Source organism: Globicephala melas, chromosome 15 (assembly GCF_963455315.2).
Source record: "Globicephala melas chromosome 15, mGloMel1.2, whole genome shotgun sequence".
Classification (NCBI taxonomy): domain Eukaryota; kingdom Metazoa; phylum Chordata; class Mammalia; order Artiodactyla; family Delphinidae; genus Globicephala; species Globicephala melas.
The window spans coordinates 64,620,893-64,643,972 of NC_083328.1; the positions used below are offsets into that span (position 1 = coordinate 64,620,893).

The window sequence follows — 23,080 nt, forward strand, 5'->3', positions numbered from 1 at the left end:
TAGATATGTCCAGAGGGTCCTTCACGGAGGTGGCACTGATGTACCTTCACACCACATCCTCTTCTTCCCCTCGCTCTCACCAACACAGATTGATCTAGAATTTGGGGATCTGCCAATCTAATAGATGAACAGTGGCCTCTGGTGTAGTGTTGTTTTGTTTTTTTTTAAACATGGCTTTATTGAGATAGAATTCACATACCAGACAATTCACCCATTTAAAGTGTACAGTTTATTTATTTTGTATGTATCTATGTATGTATGTATTTATTTATTTGAATTTTTGTTGGAGTACAGTTGATTAACAATGTTGTGTTAGTTTCTGCTGTACAGCAAAATGAATCAGTTATACGTATGTAAATTTTTTTTTTAGCTTCGCTTCCCATATAGCTCATTACAGAGTATTGAATAGAGTTCCCTGTGCTATACAGTAGGTCCTTATTAGTTATCTCTTTTATATATAGTAGTGTGTATATGTCAATCCCAACCTCCCAATTTATCCCTCCCCCAAAGGGTACAATTTAATGGTTTTTAGTGTAGTCACAGAGTTGTACAATCATCACCACAATTTTAGAACAATTTCATCACTCCCCAAAAGAAATTGCGTAACCCATTTAGTCAGTCTCCACTGCCCCTCAAACCTTCCTCCCCCCAGCCCCAGGTGACAACTAGTTTACTTTATGTTTCTATAGATTTGCTTATTCTGGAACTTTCATGTAAATGGAATCATACAATACCTAGTCTTTTGTGTCTGGCTTCTTTCACTTAGCATGTTTTCGAGGTTCACCCATGTTGTAGCATGTATCAGTACTCCATTCCTTTTTCTTGCCAAATAATATTCTGTTATATGGATATACCACATTTATTTACCCATTCATCCATTGATGGACATATGGTTGTTTCCACTTTTTGGCTATTATGAATAATGCTTCTATGGACACTCATGTTCAAGTTTTTATGTGGATATGTTTGCTTTTCTCTTGGGTCTATAACTAGGAGTGGGACTTCTGGGTCATATGGTAACTCTATATTTAACCTTTTGAGGGACTGCCAGACTGTTTTTTCAAAACAGCTATACCATTTCACATTCCCACCAGTAATGTATGAAGTTTCCAATTTCTCTACATCCTTGCCAACAACTTGTTGTTTTCTATCTTTTTAATTACAGCCATCCTAGTGGGTGTGAAGTGGTATCACATTGCGGTTTTGATTTGCATTTTCCTGATGACTAATAATGTTGAGCATCTTTTCATGCAGTTACTAGCCATATATTTTCTTTGGAGAAATGTCTATTCAGATCTTCTGTCCATTTTTAAGTTGGGTCATTTCTCTTTTTGTTTGTTGATTTGTAAAAGATCTTTATATATTCTAGATACAAGTCCCTTATCAGATATATGGTTTGCAAATATTTTCTCCCATTTGGTGGATTCTTTTTACCTTCTTGATGGTGTCCTTTGACACACAAACGTTTTTAATTTTTTTTTGTAAATTTATTTATTTTATTGATTTATTTTTGGCTGCATTGAGTCTTCGTTGTTGTGCATGGGCTTTTTCTAGTTGTGGCAAGCGGGGGCTACTCTTTGTTGCAGTGTGCGGGCTTCTCATTGCGGTGGCTTCTCTTGTTGCAGAGCACGGGCTCTAGGTGTGTGGGATTCAGTAGTTGTGGCACACGGGCTCAGTAGTTGTGGTGTACGGGCTTAGTTGCTCCGTGCCATGTGGGATCTTCCCGGACCAGGGCTCAAACTCGTGCCCTCTGCATTGGCAGGTGGATTCTTAACCACTGTGCCACCAGGCAAGTCCAAACGTTTTTAATTTTCATGAAGTTCAGTTTATCTATTTTTTCTTTTGCTGCTTGTGTCATGACTAAGAAACTATTTTGATCCAAAGTGGGGAAATTTATGCCTGTATTTTCTTATAAGATTTTTAAAGTTTTATCTTGTACATTTAGATTTGTGATCCACTGTGAGTTAATTTTTGTGTAGGGTTTGAGGAAGGTGCCCAACTTCCTTCTTCTGCCTGAGTGTATCCAGTTGTTCCTGCAGCATTCATTGAAAAGATTCTTCTTTCTCCATTTAATTATATTGGCACCCTTGTCAAAAGTCAATTGACCATAAATGTGAGTGTTTATTGCTGGATTGATTTATAAGTCTATCCTCATACCAGTACCACACTGTCTTGATTTCCAGAGCTTTGCAGCAAGTTTTGAAATTGAGAAGTGTGAGCCCTCAGGCTTTGTTTCTGTTTTTCAAGATTGTTTTTTCTATTCTGGGTCCCTTGACTGTCCATATGAATTTTAGGGTCAGTTTGTCAATTTTTGCAAAGAAGCTAGCTGGGATTTTGTTTGAGATTGTGTTGACTCTAGATTAGTTTGGGGACTATTGCCATCTTAATAATGCATAGTCTTCCAATCCATGAACATGGGATGTCTTTCCATTTATTTAGTTCTTTAATTTCTTTCAACAATTTTTGTTGTTTTCAGAGTATATGTTTTGCACTTCTTTTGTTAATCTTATTCCTAAGTCTTCTTTTGATATTGTAATTTATTTTCTTAATTTTATTTTTGGATTGTTTATTGCTAGTGTATAGAAATACAATTTATTTTTATATACTAATCTTGTACCTTGCAAGTTGCTGAACTTGTTTATTCTCATAATTTTTTTAGTGGAATCCTTAGGAATTTTTATATACAAGGTTATGTCATCTACAAATAAAGAAAATTTTACTTCTTCCTTTCCAATCTGGATGTCTTTTATTTCATCTTCTTCCTTTATTGCCCTGGTTGGAACCTCCGGTACAATGTTGAATAGAACTGGTGAGAGCAGACATCCTTGTCTTGTTTCTGAGGGGGAAAGCATTCAGTCTTTTCCCATTAAGTATGTTGTTAGATATGGCTTTTTCATAGATGCCCTTTGTCAGGTTGAAGAAATTCCCTTCTATTCCTAGTTTGGTGGGTGTTTTTATCATGAAAGGGTGTTGGATTTTGCCAAACACTTTTTCTTTATCTACTGTGATTATTGTATAGTTTTTGTCCTTTATTTTATTGGTATGGTATATTACATTGATTGATTTTCAGAAGTTAAACCAACCTTGTATGCTTGGGGAAAATCTCACTTGGTCATGATGTATAATTCTTTTTATATGTTGCTGGATCCAGTTTGCTAGTATTTTGTTGAAGATTTTTACATCTTATAGTCATAAGAGATAATGGTCTGTAGTTTTCTTTTCTTATGATGTCTTTGTTTGGCTTTGGTGTTAGGGTAATACTGGCTTCATAGAATGAGTTGAGAAGTGTTCCCAAGAGAAGAATTGGTATTAATTCTTATTTACCTGTTTGGTAGAATTCACCAGTGAAGCCACCTGGGCTTGAGTTTTTCTTTGTGACATGTTTTAAAATTACTAATTCAATCTCTTTACTTGTTTTAGCTTTATTTAAAATTTCTATTTCTTCTTAGTTTCAGTAGTTTGTGTTTTCTTAGGTATTTGTCCATTTTATCCAAGATATCTAATTTGTTGGCATGGCATGGCATTGTTCATAGCATTTCCTTAAAATCTTCTTTATTTCTGTAAGATTTGTAGTTGTCCTCTCTTTCATTCCTGGGCTTAGTAATTTGAGTCTTCTCCCTTTTTTTCTTGCTCAGAACAATTTTCTTGTTTGTCAATTTTGTTAAGCTTTTCAAAGAACAAACTTTTGGTTTTGTTGATTTTTCTCTATAGTTTTTTATTTTCTATTTCACTAATTTCTGCTATAATCTTTATTTCCTTCCTTTCACTTGCCTTAGGATTAGTTTGCTCTTCTTTTTTTTTTTTTGTTTTTTTGCTAGTGTCTTAAGGTGGAAGTTTAGGTTACTGATTCAAGATCTTTCTTCTTTTTTAATATAGGCATTTACAGCTGTACATTTCCCTTTAAGTTCTACTTTACTGCATCCCATACATTTTGATAAGTTGTGTCTTCATTTTCATTAATCTCAAAGTATTTTCTACTTTTTTGGGTGGTTTCTTCTTTGACTCATTGGTTATTAGGTGTATTAATTTTCACATATTTGTAATTTCCCAAATTTATTTCTGTTACTGATTTCTTTCTTTTTTTTTTTTGCGGTATGCGGGCCTCTCACTGTTGTGGCCTCTCCCATTGTGGAGCACAGGCTCCGGACGCGCAGGCTCAGCGGCCATGGCTCACGGGCCCAGCCGCTCCACGGCATGTGGGATCTTCCCGGACTGGGGCACGAACCCATGTCCCCTGCATCGGCAGGCAGACTCTCAACCATTGCGCCACCAGGGAAGCCCTGTTACTGATTTCTTAATTCATTTCATTGTGATCAGAAACATACTTTGTATGATTTCACTCCTTTTAAATTTATTGAGGCTTGTTTTATGGCTTAGCATATGGTCTATCCTGGAGAATATTCCATGTGCACTTGAGAAGAATGTGTATTCTGCTGTTGCTGGGTGGCTTGTGTAGTTTTAATGTGATTTATTTTCTAAGTGAGATTGAGCATCTTCTCATATGTTTAAGTACCATTTCATTTGCTGTAAACTATCTGTGGTTATATTTCTTATTTTATGGGGGCTCATTATATATTAAGGGAAAAAAAACTTTGCCTATCTATGAGTTACAAATGTTTTCCTAGTTTTTGGTTTGTCTTGTGAACTTATGATGTTTATCAAGCCATGCAGACGTTTTAGATTTTTATGTAGATTGATGTATTATTTCAAAAATGATTTTTAGGTTTTTTGGTCATGTTTAGAAATGCTTTTCCCATTCTGGGATTAGAAAACTTATTCTCCCACCTTATTTTAGAGCTTTATGGTTTTATTTTTGTGTGGTTTAAATATGGTTGATCTGGAATTTATAGGCATGTGGAGTGAGATTGAGATACAGCTTTGTTTCCTGGTGGCAGATCATTGGTCCCAACTCTGTCTTAAAAATAGTCTACCTTTTTCTCACTGTTATGAAATGCTACTTTCATAATATATTAAATTTCCATATGTTTGGGGACAATTTTTGGACCCTCTTTTCTGCTCCATTAATTTATATATTTTTGTAGTGATATCACACAGTTTTAATTATTGTGACTTTACAGTAAGTTTTACTACCTGATTGGACTATTTTCTCTTTGTTACTCTTCTTTTTAAGGTTTTTCTGGCTATTCTTTCTTTTTTTAAAAAAAAATAATTATTTTTTTTGCTGCGTTGGGTCTTCATTGCTGTGCACGGGCTTTTTCTAGTTGCGGTGAGTGGGGGCTACTCTTTGTTGCAGTGCACCAGCTTCTCATTGCGGTGGCTTCTCTTGTTGCGGAGCACAGGCTCTAGGCATGTGGGCTTCAGTAGTTGTGGCACACGGACTCAGTAGTTGTGGCTTGCGGGCTCTATCTAGAGCACAGGCTCAGCAGTTGTGACGCGTGGGCTTAGTTGCTCTGCGGCATGTGGGATCTTCCCGGGCCAGGGCTTGAACCCGTGTCCCCTGCATTGGCAGGCGGATTCAACCACTGTGCCACCAGGGAAGTCCCATTCCTGGCTATTCTTATACATTTACTCATAAACTTTAAAATTGACCTGCTTAGTTAGAAAAAAATCCTGTTGGGGTTTTATTGGGATCACATTCAATTTGTAGATTTACTTAGGAAGAATCGATATTTTTGCAATGCTTAGCTTTCTTTTTTTTTTTTTTTTTTTCTGCCCACGCCGCACAGCTTGCAGGACCCCAGTTCCCCGACCAGCGATCAAACCCGGGCCCTTGGCAGTGAGAGCTCAGAGTCTCAACCACTAGAATGCCAGGGAATTCCCATGCTAAGCTTTCTTTCATTTTATTTCCTGATTGCTGTTGGTACATAGCTACATTATTGATTTTTGGATATTACATTTAATTTCCTTCTGCTTTACTTAATTCACTTTTTGTTCAATAGTTTTATAGAAGATTCTTTTGGATTTCTCAGATCTATATTGATAACAGCTGCAACTGATGATACTCATCTTCTGTTTTCCAATTCCATCCATTTCTTTTTCTTAGCTCATTGCACTGGCAAGCATCTTAGAGCAAGGTTAACTAGTGGACATGCTTGTCTTTTCTGGACTCTTTCCCTGTGAAGTGGCTTTTGTAGGCCTTGGTTCCAATCAACTCTACCAGACAATCTCTCCAGGGCCATGCACAGGGCTTTACACACAGTTGGAATTTTGGAAGCCTTTGCCTAATTGTAAGAGTGGTTAGAAAAGAGAGCAAGGATCTGAAGAGAGGTCTTCCACAGTGGTGATAATAATAGCTAGTATTTATTGAGCACTTCCTATGTTCCAGGCACTTTATCAGTATTACCTCATGTTTTCCCCTCAAGCCCAATCATATAGGAGCAATTACACAGATTCCCATTTTTGATAAGGGGTAAACTGAGGCCCCTTGGAGGCTGCATGACCAGGAAATGGCAAGTTGGCATCTGAACCTGGCATTCTGGCTCCAGGCTTTCCATGATGCTTCTTCTTCCTTGGAGGGTCCAGAGATATGGATGGTGATGTCGGAGGTTGACCTCTGACCCGTGTTGCCTCTGTGTTAGGGAGGTGGAGATGGTGGAATGGTGGGGGTACCTAGGGCAGGGAGGGTATCAGCACAGTGGGTGGGGCACCAGAGGTGCCTTCTGACTGTACTCTCCTGACCCTCGAGCATCCCAACTCTGCTGCACTTGCTTGCTGTATGGCCTTAGGCAAGGCTTTGGCTTCCATGAACTTTGGTCCCATCTGTAAAGTGGATGTAGTTATAGTCCCTTCTTCACTGTGCTGTGGGGACAATTGAGTATCAACTGCATGCAACGTGCTCAGTTCTGTGCTTGGCATTCAAGGCCCTGCCACTAACTCTTGCTTCCTCTTGCGTTGCTCCTCTTGTCACCTGTAACGGTAATAACAGCAAACAACAGTGAGCGCTGTTTATCAAGCACTTATTCTCTGCCTGGCACATGGACTCTCACTTAATTCTCAGATGTTAAGTTTATTATTACCCCCATTTTATTTTTTTATCTGTTTATTATCTGTCATTTTTTATACATCTTTATTGGAGTATAATTGCTTTAGAATGTTGTGTTAGTTTCTGCTGTATAACAAAGTGAATCAGCTATACATATACATATATCCCCATATCCCCTCCCTCTTGAGCCTCCCTCCCACCCACCCTATCCCACCCCTCTAGGTGGTCACAAAGCACCGAGCTGATCTCCCTGTGCTATGCAGCAGCTTCCCACTAGCTATCTATTTCACACTCGGTAGTGTATATATGTCAATGCTTCTCTCTCACTACGTCCCAGCCTCCCCTTCCCCCACCCTGTGTCCTCAAGTCCATTCTCTATGTCTGCATCTTTATTCCTGTCCTGCCCCTAGGTTCTTCAGAACCTTTTTTTTTTTTTTTTAGATTCCATATATATGCGTTAGCATATGGTATTTGTTTTTCTCTTAGTGACTTACTTCACTCTGTATGACAGACTCTAGGTCCATCCACCTCACTACAAATAACTCAATTTCATTCCTTTTTATTACGCCCATTTTAAAGATAAGGAAACTGAGAGGTGAAGTGACTTGCCCAAGAAGATTTAGCTAGTAAGTAGTGGAGCCAGGATTTGAACCCAGGTCTGACTGGAGTCCTCACTCTCAACTCCTAAGCTCCTGGCCTCCCCTCCACTCTTAGAAGAGGTGGAGGTGACCTTCTTCAGAGTCAGGAAGGAAGGAGCGGGTATGACCTGACTGAACTACAGTTTTTTCTGGACTCTTCTGGATGTTGTAAGTAGCTGTGCCTAGGGGCATAGCCTAGGCAAAGGCCAGGAGGTGAGAGGGTAGGGGGCCCACGGGAGGAGGCCACAGCCCCAGCTCCACAGGGCCGCGTGGACCCAGCTGAAGGGTTTAGGTCTCATCCAGAGGGGAATGATGGGGAGTTTTTGGATTAAATATTGTGAAGAATTTGGACTCCTTCCAGAACGTTCTCTAAACCTTACGGCACATGTGTGTGCACGTCTGCACATACACACACATACACATTCACATGCTAATTTTCTTTACAGAAATAATTGTAGTTCATGTGTACTACGTTCCAGGCACCCCACTCAGGCCTTGTCTGCATTCTCTTTAATCCTCTCACCAACCCTTTGACATAGGTAGCACTATTGCCCCCATTTTCTAGATGAGGAAACTGTGGCCCCGAGTGGCCCAGAGGACGTTCTACACTGCCATCTTCCTCTTCCCAGGCCACACCGAGCTCTCATTCTGTTTGTTTATCTGCACAGCTGTCCACTTGATGAACAGACCAGCATTTATTTGTCCAGTCCCCCTCTGCTAAACACTTAGGTCTTTTCCAGTTTTCCGTGAACAGTGTTGAGCAGGGGCCCTATTTGTTTGTGCGCGTTACAGAGATGCCTCTGGTTGCTGGACGAGGGCGCCCTGGAGGGGCCCCCACTGCTGTCCCAGGTCAGGACGACAGGGGCCTGGCCTGAGGGAGTGGAGATGGGGTGTGGGGAGGGATGCATTTGAGGAAGATTGGCGGGGAGGACGGGCGAACCAGCCCTGAGATGGAGACATGGGGTGAGGGGAAGTCATAGAGGGAGATGCCAAGTTAGTTTGGGACCCGCTGAGCACGAAGCGCTGGGGACACTGATGGGGAGGTGCTATAGAGCATCCCAGTACCTCTCACGGTAGCGATAGCTCAGGCCTTCTGTCCGGAGCCTGTGGTCAGCAGCAGCTCCCCAGAGGAAAGGGGCTACCTTCCTCTGGGAGCCTCAGACACCCCGAGTATGGAGCCCCCCCACTTCCTCTTGGACCCCAAGGATATATCTCTGCCTTGGAGTGAGCAAGTGGCGGAAAAGATGTGGGGAGTTGTCCCTTCTCAAATGGGCAGCTCATGGTGACTTAGCGTTTGGGCTCTGAGACAGGGTCCTGCCTCAAGAAAGGAGACCACGGTCTGGAAGGGCGGTCTCTCTCAAGGTCACACAGCACAGCGGCAGCCCTGCAGGGACTAGATCCCACCCTAAATGTGCTGTCCCTCCTCTAGCACACTCTGCTATGTCAAAGCTTGAAGTCTTGGGCTTTCTATAGGAATGGGGCTAGGCTGCCTTATCCACTCACACCCCATCTTACTGTTCATGTGAAAGAGAGGTCCGGAGGGCAGGAGGTGGGCCCTGTGAGCAGCTCCTGATTCCTGCCGCCCAGTGTGGTTTCATGTCCCCACTTTTTTTCATTCTCACCCTCACTGTGTTATCTCAGGCAGGTGCCTCAACCTTTCTGTGCTTCTGCTTCCTCATCAGTAAAATAGGGACACTATTAGTATCTACTTCCTAGATTATCATGGGGATTTGATGAGTCAATATTTGCAAAGTGCTCAGAGCAGGGCCCAGTACAAGGTCCAGGCTCTGGGAGTGTTTGAATATTGCAGAATGATACTTGGTCTCTACAACATGGCATTGCAGGAACAAAGCAGGATGCAAATCATGTCTGTGCTCATTTAGTCTTTTGTCTATTCTGCAAATATTTCAGAGCACCTAGTAGGGATATGGAGATGGGTCCGACCCGGTCCTTCCCGCAGGGAGCTTAGAGTCAAGGGCACTAGATGGATCCCAATATACAGTCCTATGTTCATATGATGCCGGAAGGAAATGCACCGCCATGCCCAGGGGCTTGTCCACTGGAGGCAGGTTGCCAGCGTGCCACAGCATCTCAAGCATGTTCCGTGTACTTCCTCATGGATTCTCCCAGCAGCCCTATGACATGGGTACTGTTGTTATCCTCAGTTGACAGAGAAGGAAACTGAGGCACAGGGTCCCACACTGGGCTTGTAGGGCTGGGATTCACACACAGGTAGTCTGCTCCAGTACTCTGGCCCTTAACCTCGACCTGCCCACCTCTCCACAAACAGGTGGTACTTATATAATCAGGATCAACCACAAGGACAAAAACCACCCCAAAAACCCAAAACAAAAACCCAAACCCCACAAACCAACAAACATTGCAAGCAGAGGCCCTGGGCCACCTTAGTCTGGTCTTGAAGGACCTCTTATGTTTTTCTGAGTGTCTCAGTGGGGAGTGGTCTTCTGGGTTAGTGTAAGAGCTTAGGGGTCAAGAGCTTTTTTCTTTGCCCCCTCCCAAGTGGGCAAATGCATCCTCTTTGTGCTGGAAGGGCCTTCAATTTCCAGCCCTGGCTTTCCTTCCCCCTCCACGGCACATTAGCCAAGTATACTTTCTCCTGTCCTTGATCACCTCCAGTGACAGGGGGCTCACTCTTCATCATTTAGTTCATTCTAAAGAAAGTTTGGGCTCTTAGAAAGTTCTTCATTAAAATTTAAAAAATATTTTTAATGTGTTTTTATAACTATTATTTCCTCTCAAAGTCCCACAAACAAGTCCCCTGTTAGAGCATGCACCGTCTGAGGCAGGACCTGGCCAGTTCATCTCTGTGTCTCCCTGTGGTGACTGGCAGAGGGCTTGCTGTACAGCTGGTGCTGTGAATACTATACCAGGGAGCAGGTGGGTGGGGATGTGGTGGTTGGGGCTCAGCCTCCATCGAGCCTGGGGCTGTGGGTAACCGGGTTAGTAGATCCCACAGGACACCAACTGTATGAGCGCTGATGGGCATCGTGACCTCAACGGATTGGGTTGCTGTAGAAATTGGCCTTCCTAGGCTTGTTGGCATATCCCTTGAGCAGGTCTCCCCAGGGCCTCCCCAGCCCCACATTCTCTGAGCTGGATGGCCCCCAGGGAGCATGCAGGCCACGCCCCCATTGTGCAGGCGGGCAGCCTGAGGCCCAGAGGGTTACAGGGACTGGCTAATGTTCACATAGGGAGGGGTGTCACAGAGCTGGGCTTGGCGCTCAGGGCAAACAGTCTTGCCTGAGGCCCCAGCCAGTCAAGGGGACTTTTGCCCATTCACGGGTTCCCAGAGGAAGTTCTGGACTGATTTCAGGGCCTGCAGCATCCCCTGGAGAGTAATCGGAGCTCATATCGCCAGTGTGTCCAGAATCACAGTATCGGTACTAGCTGATGTGGCCGGGTGACCTACTGTGTTCCCAGCACTCTGCCTTGCCTCCTTCAGTTGTCACAGGCATTTCCAGCTGAAGAAGTGGGGCAGAGGGAAGTTAAGTCACTTGCCTGAGGTCACACAGCCGATTAGGAGCAAAGCCAAGATCTGAGTCTGGGGAGTCTGGCTTCAGACTATGCCATGCCATACACGGCCTCACTCTCACTCTTGCTTTTGGGGGAGTGAAGGATATTTCAGGGCTGGGAAGCTCTTAGTATCGGGCCTGCCAGAGTCAGAGCCTGATAAATCATGACCCAAGAGACAGAACCTTGATGATTTCTCTTTCTAGTCATATCCTTCCAACAGTTCTGAGAAATCTGTTTTATCCCTACTTTGCAGATGAGGACGCTGAGGCCCAGAGAGGGGAAGTGACTTGCCTAGGGTCACACAGCGGGGAGAGGTAGAGCAGGGCCTCTAGTCCGAGACCGCCGACTCTACACCTGGTGTTCGTGCTGAGACCTCAGGCTGCTTCCCAGGTCCTCTGGGATAGCCCCTGCCTTGCACCAGGTGAGGTGATGACCCATCAGGGCTGCCAAGATGAGGGAGCTGGGAGGGGCGGCCATGGTGTGTGGGGAGACGCTGGCTAGGCTCCATGAGGACCTGCAGATGGCAACATGGGGAGCAAAGGGGGGGTGGCAGGGCTATGGGCGTCACTGGGGAGTTTGCAACTTGGGTTTCTCTGTGTTTCCCGATCTCTAGCCCTCCCAGGTTTCTGGCTCAGAACTCTCTTAACTATTGAATAGTCACACATTCACACTCATTCATTCAGCTGTTTATTGAGCACCTACTGTGTGCCATACCCTGTGCTGGGTACTGGGAGCACAGCAGTGAACTAGACAGACAAAAGCCCATGACGATAATCATGTAATCACACACACACACACACACACACACACACACACACACACACACACAAAACTGGGCCACATATTATCAAGGAGAGGCACAAAAGGCAAGGGGACTTAAACCAATGAAAGAAGTTGGGAAACACTTTGCAGGGAAGTGACTTTTTCTTCCTTAAGAGCTTTATTGAGGTATAATTGACATACCATAAACTGCACATGTTTAAGGTGTGCAGTTTGATAAGTTTTGACACGTGGATGCACTCATGAAACCATCAGCACAGTCAAGATAATCCATCACCCCTAAACATCTCCCTCCCACCTGCCACATGCTGCCTCCAAGGAGGCAACGTTTGGGCTGAGAACTGAAGGAGGCGTGAGTTACTCTGCTCAAGTGGTCAGGGAAAAGCATTCAGGCAGAGGGAACAGCATGTGCAAAGGCCCTGGGCCTGGAGTGAGCTCCCAGCCATCTCTCCTTAGTTGCCCTAGTTGCAACTTTTAGCACCTTTCCCCCTGGTGTTAGACAATTTCAGTCAGTCATGTATTCACTCAACAAACCCTCAGCCTTCTCCTATATGCCTGGGACATAAACATGACTCAAGATACTATCCCTACCCATGAGAGACAGAAACAGTGACTCAGAGGAAGGTGGGGAAGGTTAGGGCTTCTGATTATGATGTGTTTCTTCTGTGCTTGGCCCTGTACCCAGGAAACCCTTTATGGTTGCCATCACTATTCCCATTTTACAGATGGAGAAACTGAGGTTCTGAAAGGTAGCTTACCCAAAGAGGCCTCTTTGGGCCTCAGTTTCCCCATCTGTAGAATGGATGGGAGTGCAGGCTAAGGGGCCTAGGCAACCCTGCCGGCTCCCAGAGCCCTTCACCCAGGGTCCTCTCTCGTCTCCAGCAGGACCATGGGCAGCAACAAGAGCAAGCCCAAGGATGCCAGCCAGCGGCGCCGCAGCCTGGAACCTGCTGATAACACCCATGGCGGCTGTGGCGGCGGCGGCGGCGGTGGCGGCGGCGGCGGCGGCGGCGGCGGCGGGGGTGCCTTCCCCACCTCACAGACCCCCAGCAAGCCGGCCTCCGCTGATGGCCACCGGGGCCCCAGCACGGCCTTCGCCCCTGCAGCCGCCGAGCCCAAGCTGTTCGGAGGTTTCAATTCCTCCGACACAGTCACCTCCCCGCAGAGGGCGGGGCCCCTGGCTGGTCAGTGCGCCTGGGAGTGTGGGAGCCGGGTGGCCCTGGCGCCTCCCCCAGGAGGGCTGTGTGCCCTGGGGGAGCAACGCCCCCTCTCTGGGCTGCTGTTTCTTTCGCTCAGTGACGGGGAGGAGTCTGGGGGTTACTTGGCTTTAGGGACCATTGGGAGTTTCCTGGAGGCTTTATAAACTGGAAAGTGTGGTGCACACTCCATTGCCTTTAGGGGTGAATCCGATGTGGCGTATAAAGGGCCCTAGAGATATAGGACTATAGGCGGAAACAGGCCAGAGAGCCGGGGAGTTTCTCGGAAGCACGGGGACGGGTCTGAGGCATTGCTTTTTGCTCTGGTCAGCCCAGAGATGGATCAGGACAGGAGGCGGTGAGTGGCCAAGGGGGCGGGGCGGGTTAGAACGGAGAAAGAGAACTGGGGTCTTCAGAGGCCAGGCCCAATGCCGAGATGCGCCCCTGCACCCTCTGCTGGCGCTTTGTGGGTATAGCAGCGCCAGGCAAAGGATGCTTACAGATGCAGATGTGGTCCTGGAGACACACAGACATAAGACCCTCACACAAACATGTGCATTCTTACCCGGACACCCTCACACAGAGCCCCCCCCCCCACACATACACACACTCACACACAGTCAGCAACTCATTCAGGACACCCATACAGGACATTTACACGTGCTGAGCTAGAGACGCTTTCGTAAACAGACACACCATGTACATAGAGACACACTCAGGGACACATGGATGTGCACCCTCCAGGCACAGACACACACCCAAGGCAAATGTACACAGATACAAACACACATATGCAAAAAACCTCATACTCCCAGATGGAGACAGACACATGTGGTCAGAAGCCCTTCAAAAGCACACACGTGCCCAGCTAGAAATGCCATCCCAGAGACCCACAGACTCACACATGCACAGATGCACGTATGTGCAGTGAGAACACACAGGCACAGACACACACCCAAGTGAGACAGACCCACAAACATACCCATTCGTTTGTTCAAGAGACAGTTGTGGCGCCCCTTCTGTGCGCCAGGTCTCTTCTGGTGCTGGGGTCACAGCAACGTGTAAAACAGACAAAACCCCTGTGGGGGAGAGAAGCAAAGGGCAAGGTGTGTAAACCATGCAGGGTGTTAGTGGATGGTAACTGCTGTGAAAGAGCAAATCGGGCAGGGAGTAGTGTTGGTGGATGTATGGCTGGAGGTTGTAACTTCACACGGGGGGACAGAGAAGGCTTCGGAGGGGACAGTTACCTGCAGCCAAGATCTTCCCTGACACGCAGAAGCATCCAGAGTCATACCTCCCCAGAACAGAGCCACGTCCCCAGGCGCAGTTTCCTTCATTCACTGCTTCATTCATCTAATGGTTGTTTCTTGAGCACGTACTATACACCAGGCTCGAGGAACAAAACAAAGATGTCTGTTATTGGGGACTTCTGGGGCTGTGGGGAAGACAGATAGCAAACAGAGAAGCCAACACCCAGCATCCCCTCAAGCCCAGTGGGCGCACTCAGAGGTGGAGAGACGCACGTGCTTCCTACACGCCCTCACAAGCGTGCGGGACACACAGGCACAGGGGGACATGCGTAGAGGCCCACCCCCAGTGAATGGGACCAGGCCTCTGGGCTGGCGGTGGGAGACCAACCCCATCCCCGCCCAGGGTGCAGGGCTCTCTTGTCCACCTCTCCCCCCAGCCATGGCTCTGGCCGTTCTGACATGCCCCACCTTCTGTGCAGGCGGAGTGACCACCTTTGTGGCCCTCTATGACTATGAGTCGCGGACAGAGACTGACCTGTCTTTCAAGAAAGGGGAGCGGCTCCAAATTGTCAACAACACGTGAGTGCCTCCCTACCCCACTGCCCCTCAGGACCCCAACCCTGGGCCTGGTCTTGGGATAGAGCCACTTCTGAGCGTCCAGGGCCAGCTTCATGGGCAGCAGGCAGAGCTGGGTGTCCAGGCAGCTGAGGTGCAGGGAACTGTCCTGGGGCCTCTGGGGGTGATGAGGCAGGCGCCGGTGGTCGGGGGTCTGGGACGGCTCCAGGGACAGCGATCTGGGTCCGTAACTGGACAGCACTCCAGATCCCAGAACCCGCACAGGGGCATGTGATCAGCGCAGGACTGGGCCGGGGACCCATGACTACAAAAAGCAGGGCCTGTGGAGCTGGAGGCTGTGCCCACAGAGAGGCTGGAGAGCCTGGGCAACCAGTAAAGCCAGAGTCTGCAGCTGTAGAGGGAGGGCCCTCATTGGGAGGGTTGGGGGACCCATCCTGGGGACCCAGTGTGAGAGGAGTCAGGATAGGGCAAGGGGGTGAGATGGTGCGATAGGGTGTGGAGGGCGGGGCACCCTGGTGGGCATCTCTGCTTCACCTCCAGGGACTCCAGCCTTGGGATGGGGCATCCTAGGGCCAAGTTGGCGTATGGGGGGGATGGGGGCCCCTGCCAGGCTTGGGGGCCCCTGTGAGCAGGGATAGTGAACTGGCGAGGGGTGGGTGAGGCTCTGGCCATGGGGTGGCGTCCTTCCCCTCCTCCCCACTCCCCTCCTTTCCTTGCCTAGAGTGCAGTGAGGTGGGGTGCAACGCCTGTCATGGCGGGTGGGGGGGTGCAGGCTTTGGGTCATGTGCCCTGGGGTGGTCACAGCTGGGGTGATCACACTGGGGGCGGAGCTGCCGACAGAGGGCGGAGCTGCCGACAGAGGGTGGGCTACAGCTCCACGCCTGCTGCATTCCTGCCTTCGGAGGGCCTGCATCCCCTCTCCGCCACCTCCCATCCCCCCAACAGCCTCGGGGAACCCCCTCCCCATTCCTGGCCCGTGCTTCCTCCCTCCAGCTCTCTCTCAGCTTCTCCCTCTCTGCTTCTCTCTCGCTGGCCCTAGGAGGAAGGTGGATGTCAGGTGTGTACACACTCCGTGGGCGGCGGGCTGGGTAGGGGCGCTTCACTGGTGGGGGTGGGCTGCCGCCGGCATGTGCTTCACATGGTCTCTGGCTCCCTTGGTTGCGCTTCCCCAGCTTCTGTCCTCACCCCCAATAGTTTGACCAGATCCCTACCTTAATCCCAGGCTGCGAATGGGGAGGGTCCTCCCATCACCCCTGTCACTCCCCATCCACCTCATGCTAACCCATCCCCTCCCTGTTCAGCCCACACTGAGTGCCAGCTGCATGCAGGGTCCAGTGCTGGGCCCAGTGAGGTCTGGGTGGAGAAGGCCATGCCCTCCTGGAGCCAGAGTGTGGCCGGGATGCAGCCCCAGTCCAGGCCAAGTGGCAGGCAGAGGGCGGGGCCGGGGTCAGCTCAGGCCTTAGGGCCCCTGCTGTGTGCCCCCCCTCTGATGGCGACCACAGGGCCTGGGAGTTTCAAGCAGGACCCTGCAGGAAGCACAGTGAAGTCGAGGGGATGGAGGGAGCGGAAGAAGGCGGTTCCCCTCGCAGAAAGGCAGCTTGTGGGAGGGTGCAGCGCTGGAGGGGGCTGGTGGCCTTCAGGGCTGCAGAAGGGCGAGAAGGTTCTAGAGGGTAGAGTAGAATCGATCCATGAGCATCCTCGAAGGCCTGGCTAAGGGGGTTGGACGTCTCCACCGTCTCCAAGCATTTCTTGCTTCTTCATGCCTCCCTGCCCTTTGTGCATGTCGTTCTCGCTGCCTAAAGCACCCTTTCTCCCATCTCTGTCTGGCAAACTCCTATTCATCCCTCAAGATCCAGTTCAGAACTGCCCCCTTTGTGAGGCAAAGGGGAAAAGAGGTAGCAGGCATTTTTACCCATGTCCTTGTATTTGCTCTGCTGCCCTCCCACCAGGGCTGTAGTGATGGGGGAGGGGCCATCTCCATTTTGCAAATGAGGAAACTGAGGCTCAGAGATGTGAAGGCCTTTGTCCAAGGTCACACAGCTACCAAGTAGCAAAGCCAGGATTGGAACTTGGGCAGCAGCTCTCTCCCTTCCTTAAGCTGCTGTCCCGGAGGGAGGGGGCTTTCCCAGCTCCCCCCACCCGCTTCTGTCTGAGTTCCAATGCCGCTCTAGTTCTCTTATGGTTCCGGCTGTTTGTATCTCCCTCTCCTTAAACTGGGAACTCCTTGAGGGCTGCTCTTGGGCCTGCCACATTGCTGGGTCCCCCATCACCTGTTGCTCAGCACACTGTGGGTGCCCGGGTGGTGATTTTGCACGAGATGAGTGAACAGTCATAAAATAGCCACCGTCTCTCGTGCCTCGAGCGTGGGCCTGTTCTCGTGCGGAGCAGTTGCGTTGTTTTATTTATACAGCGCCACAGCCCTGGAAAGTGGAAATGCTTACTTGCTCCATTTTACAGATGAGGAAACTGAGGCCCAGAGAGGTGAAGTGACTTGCTCAAGGTCACACAGCTAGTAGTGGCAGAGCTGGGAGGGGTAGGCATGACCCCGAGCCCTTGGAAGAGGAGCTCTGTGGAGGTGCCGAGGAGCTGGGAGGAGGGAAGGGCCCGAGCTGGGGAGGATGCCTCGGGTTAGAGGCTTTGAAGTACTGGAGGATCTCAACTAGCAACAATGGGAAGAGTGTCTCAGGGGGTCACAGCTTGAGCAAAGCTCTCAAAACTTTGATTCTGCCTCTTTCACTCAGAGTCAGAGGGCAGCCCTCACGTCTTGCTTTGTCCAGCCCCTTGCCTTCCTTCTTCCTGCCTTCCATGATGGGCTGGGGGCTGCCAGGAAGTGATGGAGTCCCATCCGTGGGAAGCCCTTGGGTGGCAGTGAGGCACCCCGATTGGAGGGTGAGGGAGGGTGGGAGTGGATGGGGAGCCCTTCCTCACATCACAAAGCTCAGCTGCTCCTCTGAGAGAGTTGGGGGGCTGGCATTAGAGGAAGAAGAGGGATGATGGGATGGTGGGGAGAGGCTTAGTGGAAGACGGGCCACCCACATTTGAGGTGCTCATGTCTCATACCTCACCCAGGGACCACCCTGCATGTCCTTCCACTGTTGTTGCTTAAGGTCTATTATTGTGAACCCCCTGCTCCAACCCCTCTCCCTGCAGGAATGAGGGACTTTCTGAGTCTAACCTGTGACTGGGCTGGGAGTCGGGGAGGGAGAGCTTAAGGCTGAGCCTCTCTGTTGGGGTTTGGCCAGGGCTGGCTGGGTTGGGGTCCTCACAGTAGCAGCCTGGAGCCCGCACGCCCTGGATCTCCATGCCAAACGGTTCTGCTCCTAGAATCCTGGGTACTGTGTGGTCTTGGGTCCGAGGAAGCCACTGGGGTCTGAGGTGTGACTGGCCTGAGCCCCTGCCCCGGTGTCTAAGTCTTCAGGAGTCAGAGCCCCTCTGGGTCTGACTCTGGGATGCTTCCTAAATTGCCCTTTCCTCCCACCCAGATGATTCCAGCAGCTTCTCTGGGGCAGTGCTCCAGCAGGCACTGGCTTCTGTCCCCTTGCCCTGGGCACTCCAGTTCTACTTCCCACCATGGGGTGAGGGACCCCTTCTGGCCCTCCTCACACGACTTGCCTTGGCCTCACCCTGCTCTCTCCCCACAACCATGGGTCCAGGCCTCAGGGCTCGGAAACTTGACTGCCTGGGCCGTACCCAGCTGCCCTGGCTTGCCTGTAATCCCCAAACGGCTCCTCTGGCCAGTCCCAGCAGCCCAAATGAGTTAAACAGAAGGACCCACCTGGCATAACGTCCCAGGTTCCAAAGCTGCCACACTCCCAATGCACACGCCAGCCTGAGTTACCCACAAGGTTTAGGCTCCAAAAAGAAGATCCTGAGGCTCAGAGAGGTGAGGTCAGTAGCGTGAAGTCACACAGCTAGTGACAGCAGTTGGGATGTAAAATTGTTGCTTGGGGACTCCTGGTCCAGTGCTTTCTCCTCTTGCCATATGTGGGAGGGTGAGGAGTCAGGCAGGGAATGTGTGATTCCCTTCCTTCCCTCTTCCTGCCTATCTGATAGGAACCAGGCCCTAGGGAAGGCGCCAGATGCAGTACATCTGCTCAACCTGTTAGGTTTACACCGCTGTTACTTCTGAGCCGGGCGCAGATCGGTATCCCCACCAGACTGGACTGATCTGGGAAGCTATGGGGCCCCTCATCGTGAGGGCAGTCCCTGGTCCTTGGCTGAGACAGCTCACAGCCACCTGAGGCAGGTTTGAGCCTCCCAGACTGTTGGCATGGGAAGATGGGGCTTGATATCTCCATTTCACAGGTGGGCAAACTGAGGCTCAGATGATAATCACAGTAATCAGCTTACCCAAAGCCTGGCTTGAAGCTGACTGATTTACACACTTTGCCTGCACGGGAGATTTTGTGAATATTATCTCCTTTTTACAGATGAGGAAACTAAGACCCAGAGAGGATAGGGTACTTGCCCAAGGTCACACAGCAAATCCTTATCGGAGACTGGAACTGAGCTGCTTTGGTTTTTAAAAACATTTTGGAGAGTGGGGAGGAGTACCACAGAGTTGCAGATTTAATTGCTTTTCTTTTTTTAGCCAAATCAAGATACTAACAGCTCATGCATGCTGAGCACCTACTACGTGCCAGGCCCTGTGCCAGCATTTTACATCCTCAGAGGGAGGCATGAGTATCCCCTTCCTGCAGATGAGGACCAAGGTCCTGCAGGGCCAAGGTAACGCAGCCTGCAAGTGGTGAGCTGGGCTGGCGCCAGGACGCCCTGATTCTGGCGCTCAGGCTCTGAGGTACCTCTCAAGCTGGGGCCAGGCTGAAGGTGGACCTTGGATCCTGTGAGATTGCAGCGCACCTCCATCCCTGCCCTTGTGAAATAAAACCCCCAACCTGGACTGTGAGCCCAAACTCACACATGGGCTGATGTTAGGCGGTGGAGGCTCTGCTGGCAGAAGGCTGGGTAGTGTCAGCAGAGCTGAACCCTCACCCTTGCTTCTGGGGCCCTGCTTGGTTGGCCCCTGGGCACAAGCTCCTGCCGGCCTTCCCCTGTGAGTGGGTGGCTGGGGGCTTCCCAGAGGCCAGCCAGCTTGCACACTCTGGCTTTGTCAATCTGCCTCATTTTGTAGTCTCTGACCTAGACCTCGGCCCAGTCCTGCTGCCTCCTCCTCCATCTTCCCCTGGTTTCTCTGAGGGTCTCTGAGCCTCTGAGAGGCCTGGGGAGGGTGCAGGGGTCCAGGAGGCCTGCTGTGTCTGGCTGTGGGCACACAGGGGCCCTGGTTCTCACCCTTGCTCTGCTGTTGATTCGCTGTGTCGCTTTGGGCAAATCGCCCTTCTCTATGCCTTATTTTCCCCCTTGGTGAGATGAAGACTTGGGACTGGAAGATCTCAGCTCTTCCCTGTGATTTGAGTCCTTGCTGTGTAGCCTTGGGAAGTCTCTGCCCCACTCTGTGCCTCAGTTTCCCCAACTCTACAAAGAAAGTGCTGGGTTACTCCAACCTGGGTGCTGTGTGTCCTTGGGCTGGTCCCTAGACATCTCTGAGCCATAGGTTCAGCATCTGGGGGGCTGAGGCCTGCCTTCCTTCTTAGCAGGTTGGCCTTGAGGGTCAAATGGGACAGACAAGTGTGGATCCCCCACCCTATGTGGGGGCACACAGAGAGGTAGATGGAGGGCCTGGGCATCTGTAGGCTCTTTCCTTGAGGCGGGCCTCGCCCTCTTACTCCAGGGCCCTCCCTCTCCCGCAGAGACCCCCATGGGAGCTTGTGCCCCCGCCTGAGCATGCGTGCGGTGATCTCCCAGCCAAGTCAGACCGCACAGCCCCAATCTCTCTCTCTTCACCTCACTCCATCCAGAAGGGACCCACACTCTCTGGTTGAGCCTCGGCCCACCTGGCTGGGCCCCTGGCTCTGGGATGCTCACCTGTACTCACCTGTTCTCAGAGAGCTCCCCCAGCCCCACTCTCTCCCGGCCTCAACTTCTCCATCTTCAAAATGGGCTGAAGAATATGGGTCAGAGGCAGCTCAGAAAAACCAGGAGCCAGGGATCCAGGTTCAAGTCCAGACTGTGGCTGTGGGCAAGGGCCTTTCTCTCTTTGTGTCCCGGTGATAGGGAGTGGGGGAGCACATCCTGCTTGCTGTGTGTCTTCTCAGGGTTGTGATGAGGTCAAAGGCAGCCTTGGATTGAGAAGCTCAGCAAGGTATCAAGCCCTGCTGCACCCTGTAGGGAAGGCTTCCTTCTCATCTGGGAGTTAGGAACCTGGACCTGGCTGCGTGACGTGACCTTGAGCAGAGGCCTTTGCTTCTCTAGCCTCAGTCTTCCCATCTGCACAGTGGGAATGGGAGGGGGCTGGACCCTATTTCCCAGGCAGCCCTTCCCATTGGCCTCTCCTCCCTCCCCATAGACCCTCTCCCTGTCCCCTTGGATTGCTTTGGATGCGAGGCCCTAGTGGCTGCCCCGCCTTGTCCCCCCTCCCCCGTCCCCAGCACCGCCTGGCGCTCAGCTCTCTCCCTCGCTCTTTCTGCCTCTCTCTCTCTCACCACCCCCATTTCTGCCTCTTCTTTCCTGTTGGGCTCTCGCTTTCTCCTCCCTCCTCTGTGTCTCTGGACCCCCGCTCCAGCCAGACCTGGTTCACATTCAGATGGCTGCAAAGGTACTTCTGCCCCCTCCCCACTCCCACCCAGACCCAGGGGACCCGCCCTGCCGGGGGCTCTTCCCGCCCATCACCCTGTCCCCATCACCTCCTCCTCATGGGGCAATTAGTGTAGAGGGCCCTGGGTACTGGGGCTCTGCCACCTCAGCTCCCTCTGACACGACTCGCTGTGTGACTTTGGGCAAGTCCCAGCCCCCTCTGGCCTCAGTTTCCCCCATAGATGGGTAGGCTGCAGGAGGAGGCCTGTAGTTTTCAGTCAAGGAGCCCTGTGGGTGTGACCCATGATCTGTGACAAAGGCAAGCATTGCTCCAGTTTGCAGGGTTGGCGCCTGGATTGTCACCAAGCCCCCAAAGAGCCACCCCTCGCCTCCACTCAGGTCTTACCAGCTCCCAGGCTTGGGCTTCCAAATCTCAGGACTTGGGGAGGCTTTGAAGGTCTGATTTGACATCCATCTCAGGAGGAATCTTCTCCTGTTACAACTTGCTTGCTCCCTGAAGACAGGGAACTCCCTCCCTCAATCCCAAGGCGGCTCTTGGCATCTTGAGACTGCTTGTTCTATCTGAAGGAAAGCAGATCACTTCCTGTCTCAGGACTCTGCCCCGTGAATTCGGGCCTTGTCATCTGAGTCAGCTTTGGCCAAGAGGCATCTGGGGTAGGGAGGGGAAGAGTCCCAGGCCGCCTCGGCCTGGCAGCTGTGAGAGGCCTGATCTCACTGTTCCCTGCACCTCACTCAGCCTCAAGAGCCCCCAGCACAGCACCTATAAAGACTGCAGGCATCGGGCTCCATTGCTGATGGTTCCCTTCTCCTTTGCTCCCTCCCTCTCCCCCTGCTCAGAGAGGGAGACTGGTGGCTGGCCCACTCACTCAGCACAGGACAGACGGGCTATATCCCCAGCAACTACGTCGCGCCCTCCGACTCCATCCAGGCCGAGGAGTGAGTATCGACTCTGGCCTCCTGCTTGCTTACCATCGCTGCCAGTTCAGAGCTTCTCTCCTGGGCTAGAGTGGGAGGTCTGGCTGCCCAGGGCCCCAGCCACATCCCAGGAAGAGGCACTGTGGGTGGGCGGAAGCCTGTACCACCAGCACCATCCTTCCACCTCCCTCCCCAGGTGGTACTTTGGCAAGATCACCAGACGGGAGTCAGAGCGGTTACTGCTCAATGCGGAGAACCCAAGAGGGACCTTCCTAGTGCGAGAAAGTGAGACCACGAAAGGTATGAGTGCTTCTGCTGACCAGTGGGAACTGAGCCTTTTGTGGGTTATTTGAGCCGGGTATTGTGGAATGAATAGGAGTTTGGTATATGGAGTGGGGTGGGAAGAGCCCTCTAGCTAGAGAAAAAGACAGGATCAAAGGCAGGGAGGTCCATTTGAGGAACACTGAGTCACTCTGGGTTGACCAGAGATGCAGCAAAAGATGATGCAACAGGTGCAGCAAAAGAGGCCAGCCTCTCTGGCCTCAGGTTCCTCAGGTGAGGAATGGGCACAGGTTGTCAGGGAGTCTGAGGGTCACA

At 50.5% G+C, this 23,080-nt stretch overlaps 1 protein-coding gene across 7 annotated transcripts in view; it reads left to right on the forward strand.

The window, feature by feature from the left end:
* SRC (SRC proto-oncogene, non-receptor tyrosine kinase) overlaps positions 1-23,080 on the forward strand; it is a 56,878-nt gene that overhangs the window by 22,489 nt on the left and 11,309 nt on the right. For 4 of the 7 annotated variants that reach the window (XM_060284245.1, XM_060284247.2, XM_060284248.2 and 1 more), the window contains exons 3-9: positions 11,369-11,536; positions 12,778-13,079; positions 14,821-14,920; positions 15,957-15,974; positions 21,537-21,569; positions 22,406-22,504; positions 22,680-22,783. In XM_060284245.1, coding sequence (XP_060140228.1) covers positions 12,785-13,079; positions 14,821-14,920; positions 15,957-15,974; positions 21,537-21,569; positions 22,406-22,504; positions 22,680-22,783 — 649 coding nt within the window. In that variant the 5' untranslated portion in view covers positions 11,369-11,536; positions 12,778-12,784. The remainder of the gene's footprint in view (positions 1-11,368; positions 11,537-12,777; positions 13,080-14,820; positions 14,921-15,956; positions 15,975-21,536; positions 21,570-22,405; positions 22,505-22,679; positions 22,784-23,080) is intronic. The other 3 variants (XM_060284249.1, XM_060284250.1, XM_030830633.3) reach the window with 3 other exon arrangements.